The 6,000-nt window shown below is 46.4% G+C and overlaps 1 protein-coding gene across 1 annotated transcript in view; it reads left to right on the top strand.

Annotated features, from left to right (window-relative positions):
* The first annotated feature begins 1,822 nt into the window (after positions 1-1,822).
* GSR (glutathione-disulfide reductase) overlaps positions 1,823-6,000 on the top strand; it is a 48,127-nt gene continuing 43,949 nt past the window's right edge. Inside the window, exon 1 of the mRNA XM_039221163.1 lies at positions 1,823-2,154. Within this exon, the coding sequence (XP_039077094.1) occupies positions 1,861-2,154 (294 nt within the window). The 5' untranslated portion in view covers positions 1,823-1,860. The remainder of the gene's footprint in view (positions 2,155-6,000) is intronic.

The raw sequence follows: 6,000 nt of genomic DNA, 5'->3' as shown, positions 1-6,000 counted from the left end.
ACTCATTTCCTCCACTATATTTGACTTGCCTATCTCCTTTTTGTCAGCCTTCCCATTTCACAGATGAAGAAACTGACACCTAGAGAGATGAAGGGTCTATGACAATGTCTGTGGCAGGAAATGAATCCAAGTTTCTCAGACTCAGACTCTTTATTCCTATCGTTTCTTGGCCTCTTGGCTACGATCAAGTGCGGACTCTTTATTCCTAAACACATCAGTGTGTATCTCTTAAGAACAAGGATATTCTCTTATATAGTCACAGTACAATAATCAAACTCAGGAAATTTTGCATTGACGTAGTACCATCATTTATTATACAGGCCACAGCTCAGATTTCACCAACTCCTTTATAGTGAATTTTCCCCAGTCCAGAATCCCATCCTGGGCCAAACCTTGTCTTTATTTCTCATATTTCTTCAATATTCTTTAACCTGGACTAGTTCCTTTGTCTCGCTTTATTTTCAAGACATTGATAGTTTTAAAGAGTACAGGCTAGTTGCTGTAAAATTCCCCTCAGTGTGGGTTTTTCTGAGTGTTACCTCACGCTTAGGTTCAGATAATGGATTCCCAGCAAGAATACTACATAAATGAAGTTGTGTACCTCTTATTGCACATCACAGGGCACACAATGACAGCTGTCTCATTACTGGCAATATTCAACTTTGATCACTTAGATATGGTGGTGTCTGGGTCCCTGTAGAGTTATGTTTCTTCCCCCTTTGTGATCAATAGGAATCTGTGGGCAGTATCCTAAGACTGTGTAAATAAGCTCCTCCCCCATGAAGTTTTCACCCAGGTGGTTTTAACAATTACTGATGTTTAATCTCACAACAATTATCACTATGATTGTTGCAAAATGCTGATTTTTCTAACTCTGTTTCTCCTACATTTATTACAAGGCATTGTACTAGAAGAGCTTTCCCTCTTCCCCTATATTACTTTTTAATGGGAGGGGGAGGAAGCTTTAAAAAAAAAAAAAGGAATTGGATACCATTTTAACTGGAACATAGGTAGCTCCCATTCCCCTTCAGTGTGCCGGGTCCGCTTCTTTGTGACGTGGACCTTCATTCCTGGTCCTGGCTGGCTCTGCCAGCCTTGTGGGCGATGGTCTGGGCCACAGCCTTGCAGACGGTGAATTACCACTACACAATTTCAAAGCCCACTGACGCCCCTGTGGTGCCGTTGGTAGTTCTAGATACTCTAAAATAACACTCCAGTCTCTATTGCTAGGGAGTAAAATGCTACCATTATCCCTAACCTGTGAATCGCCAACACCAAAATATTTATTCCAATGTTTCCCAAACTAAATGTGCTTTAGAATCACCTGAAAGCTTAAAGTGTAGATCGCTGGGGTCCGGCCCCCAGGACTCGGATTTAGTGTATCTGGATTAAGACCCAGACGTCAAAACTCAAACTCTGAGATCAGCATCTCCAAAACAATGAAGGGCAAACCTCCCTTCCTCGAGAAGTCGCCGCCACTGGCAACTTCCAAGGGGCCCCGCTCAGAAAAAGCCGAGTGAACCAAAAGAAGGCGTTCATGCTTCCTCCCCGCACCGGCCTTCAGAAACCTATATCCGGTTGATAGCCCTAGGGTGCCGGGGTTCCAGTTGCTTCGGTGAAGGCGATCCCCCTTATCCACTCTCTGTGGGCAGGGCCTGCTGCGCTGCGGGAGGGGGCGGGTCCCCCTCCGTGCCCGCGGGGCGGTGGCCAGGGAGCCCCACCCCTCCCCTCAACCCCCTCCCCCAGCGCCCGGGCCGGGTGCTTAGTCACCGTGAGGCTGCGCTTGCCCGGGGCGCGGCCCCCCCCCGCCCCTTACCCGGGACCGCCCGCGGGTCGCCCCGGTCGCGCACTTCCGCGTGCATGGCCCTGCTGCCCCTGGCCCTCAGCGCGAGCGCGGGGCGGAGCTGGCAGCGGGCGGCGCGCGCCTGTCCCCGCTTCCCGCTGCCTCAGCCTCGGCCCGCCCGCTCCCTCTCCCGCGCCATGGCGTGCAGACAGGAGCCGCAGCCGCAGCGCCCGCCGCCCGCCGCTGGCGTGGCCTCGTACGACTACCTGGTGATCGGGGGCGGCTCGGGCGGGCTGGCCAGCGCGCGCAGGGCGGCCGAGCTGGGCGCCAGGGCCGCCGTGGTGGAGAGCCACAAGCTGGGCGGCACTTGCGTGAGTACGGGGCCCCTGCCCGCGCGTCTGCGGCGCCGCGTCCCGCAGCCTGGCTTTCTCTTCGCTGTGCGGGGACAGCCTGTCTTTTCTGGTGCTGTCCGTCCGTCCGTCCGTCCGTCCGGAGATGGGTCCCCAGCGCCGCGCGCTCCGCTTTCCCACCCGCGTCTGAGGTCAGGGTCCCAGCAGGTTTAAAGGAGAAAAGTGTAAAGGGCTTCCTCGCGCCTCCCCCAGCTAAACCTTAGTCTGTTCCTGCCCGGGCGCTGTGTTAACCCGAGGTGGTTACTCCTCAAGGTGCGAGAGTACTGGATTCCATGTTGATCTCATCACCAGATCCTTGAAGCAGAATTGCCTGTGGGAAAATTGCAGCTGGCTGGGGAGTGGGATTGGGGTTGGGGATGTGCCCTTGAGGAATGCAGATCCTGATCCTCTCCTTTCAGTCTCAGGGGCAAAAATGATTTACCGCACAGCCGAATCACCTGAGGAGTTGGAAAAATTCTGCTGTCTGCGTTCTGTGCCCATGGCTTCCGATTTCTCTGGTCTGGAGTGCAGCCTGGGTTTGGGGATTTTTAGGAGCTCCACAGGTGATTCTGGTTGCAGCCAAACCTGACAACCACTGCCTGCAGGTTACCTTAATGTAGGATTTACAGAAATTCTCAGACCTTTATATTTTGTCTTGTTGAGGGATTTTAAAACTGCTCCCAAATAAAGAGGGTTGTAGATCTTATGATTGAGAAGCTTTATCATTAAAAAGAAGCTTTTATTCCCATGCTATTGGTGTGGCTTTTTCTATGACAAGACATGGGAGAGGTACTTGCTGTTAATATTGAAATTCTGCATCCAAGAGTAACCTGGGATTGGGGATGCGCTCTCCAAATTCTTTTGGAGACTGATGTTTAAATTGTACCAAATTGGGAACTTCTTAAGGGCATCGATGGGCTCACGTGTTTGTGTACCTCATATAACCCCAACGAAATATCTTGCTTAGTAACCATATGTGTAATAAATGAAACTCAAAATTGACAGTTTGTGAAAGGACTGACTCCACTGCCCTGTAAGCAGTTTTCAAGTTCAAGGGGCACCTGGGTGGCTCAGTAGGTGAAGCATGGGACTCTAGATTTTGGCTCAGGTGATGATGTCACAGTTGTGAGATGGAGCCCATCATCCAGCTCTGCCCTGAGCATGGAGACTGCTTGAGATTCTCTTTCTCTCTCTTTCTCTCTCCTTCCGTCTTCCCCTCTCCCTCTTGCCCTTCCTCACTTGTGTGTATGTCCGTGGGCTCCCTCTCTCATTCTCTCCCAAACTAAATAAAAAGATAAACATTCAAGTTCAAAATGAAAGTGGGAATAGAGGAAAGGATTGTCAACTTGGACCTTGACATCTTAGTCCAGACTCCCTTAGAAGTTTGTCTATGCAGAAAACAGATTGAGGGGTGCCACTATGAGGCCCTCGGGACAGCTGCTGCAAGCACTTGACGACTTCTCATCTTTGTACCTCTTTACTTTTCTCAGTTTTCTTCCTCCTGCATTATGTCATCATCTGCTTGGGGCATCCATCATCATTGCCTGGTTCCACTGGTATTAGTCAAAAAGGGACTGGCCTCATTTTTACGTTCTGGTTAGGAATATGAATACATTAAGAGACGAACTACTTCCGAGAGGCAAAGGACAGCTTTGGACAGTTGGCCACTTACTGCTTTCTTTTAGCGTGCCCAGACTTGCTCATATCATTCAGACGCAGCAAATTTTATTTTCCTGTAAGCATTGGTATCTTGGGTGAAATCCCCCATTTCACATTTTCATGACATTCCATTTGGGTTTTTCCCGAACTGGCTTTTGGTTTTGAATTACAAGGAAGGGTAGGTCTGTGTTGAATATCAGAGAAGATACAACGATAAGACATGAGTTTAGATTTAAGAATTCCAGTTATTTAGCTCTCCATAGTTGCAGTAGTAAACTTCTGGTGTCCAGTGATGTCCAAGTAGGTGTAGGGGAAATGAAGGCACTCCGAAGCACATCATTTCATTTGTTCATGCCTTCATTTCCTGTATTCTAAGTGCTAAGTACTTGGATTGAGACTGACGAGAGAAAAGGGTAGATGCAAACATTTTGTTTGCTTTAATGTTTATTTATTTTTTAAAGAGACAGAGTGTGAGCAGGGGAGGGGCAGAGAGAGAGGAGACACAGAATCCAAAGCAGGTTCCAGGCTCTGAGCTGTCAGCACAGAGCCCAACGGGGGCTTGAACTCAAGAGCTATGAGATCATGATGTTTAATCAACTGAGCCATCCAGGCACCCCTAGATACAAACATTTATATTATAAAGGTCCATTCCCACAGGAAATTTGCAAAGTGGTGGGGGAGCAAAGTGGTGGGGGAGCAAAATGTAGACCGTCTACTCCAAAGTGACGAGGCCAGTGTTAATTATTCCTGATAGTAAAAAATTACAGTAGTTGAGAGAAGAATTGGAATCGTTGCTTTTGCCTGGGCACCATGGGATGTATGGTTTTGTGAAGAAGAGAGTGTCTTTCTGAACTTGAACAGATAAATACCATTTTTTGACAGGGTAGAGTCAGAGGCAAAGGCAGAAAGGCAGGGCATATTGTGTAATTGAATTTGATTACCACACAGGGTATCTTAGAAGTAAGATATGGGAAGCTGATGAGTACATTGTAGTAAAAAATGAAGTTTCTGGGGTGGCATGGCTGGCTCAGTTGGTAGAGCACATGACTTTTTTTTTTTTTTTTTAATGTTTATTTTGAGAGAGAGAGAGATAGAGATCTGAATCCAGCTCTGCACTGTCAGCACAGAGCCCAATTTGGGGCTTGTACTCACAAACTGTGAGATCATGACCCCAGCCAAAGTTGGGCACTTAACTGACTGTGCCACTTGGGTGTCCCTAGAGCATGTGACTTTTGATCTTGGGGTGGTGAGTTCAATCCCCCCATTGGGTATAGAGTTTCTAAAAAAATGAAGTTTCTGGAAGCACAGTGAACTGTGTGGAAGGGTTTTTGAGCATGAGAGTGACTTAATAAAAGTGGTTTTATGGTAGTAGTACTGCTGAGAGATGTCCTTGGGGACGTCAAATATAAGTGTCTTTAATACTGACTCTTTAACCATTTTTTTCCTAAATATTTTGATTCGGAGCTTGGTGAATTTTCTTTTAAATTTTTTTAATGTTTTATTTATTTCTGAGAGAGAGACAGCGTAAGCAGGGGAGGGTCAGAGAGAGAGGGAGACACAGGATCTGAAGAGAGTCTCCAGGCTCTGAGCTGGCTGTCAGCACGGAGCTCGACTTGGTGCTTGAACCCACGAACCATGAGATCATGACCTGAGCCAAAGTCGGACGCTTAACGGACTGAGCCACCCAGGCACCCCATGGTGAATTTTCTAAGTTGCTGTAGATACTTTCACATGGAAATTTCAAATTAAAATCTTCCTGTAGATAGTGGGGTTGTGTTATGTTTTTAATTGTTTTATTTTGGTTCATTTATTTAAATTTCAGGTATACAGGTACGTTTTTAAATGCTGGGGTCATAGCAGCAAACAAAGCAGTTAAAAATCCCTGTCCTCATGGAGCTTACATTGTACTTGCATGCAATATTTTTGTAATATTTTTTTAAAAAACAAGTTTTTGTTTTTTTAGGGCTTTTTTGGGTTTTTGGTTTTTTTTTTTTTTTTTTTTTTTTTTTTTTTTTTTTTTTGTTTTTTTTTTTTTTTTTTGTCTTTCTTAAACCTTCCTGCATTAAAGTTTAGACTCATGGTGTGATAAAGCTAGAAGTGATTTTGGAGATCCACTAATCCAGCCAGACTATAGTTTTATTTTGTTTTACTTTTTTAATGTTTATTTTT

The sequence above is a fragment of the Hyaena hyaena genome, unplaced genomic scaffold, assembly GCF_003009895.1.
Source record: "Hyaena hyaena isolate Hyena2069 unplaced genomic scaffold, ASM300989v1 scaffold_17, whole genome shotgun sequence".
NCBI classification, from domain to species: Eukaryota; Metazoa; Chordata; class Mammalia; order Carnivora; family Hyaenidae; genus Hyaena; species Hyaena hyaena.
Note: the sequence above shows the minus strand (reverse complement) of the source record. Positions and strands in the feature narration are given on the sequence as shown.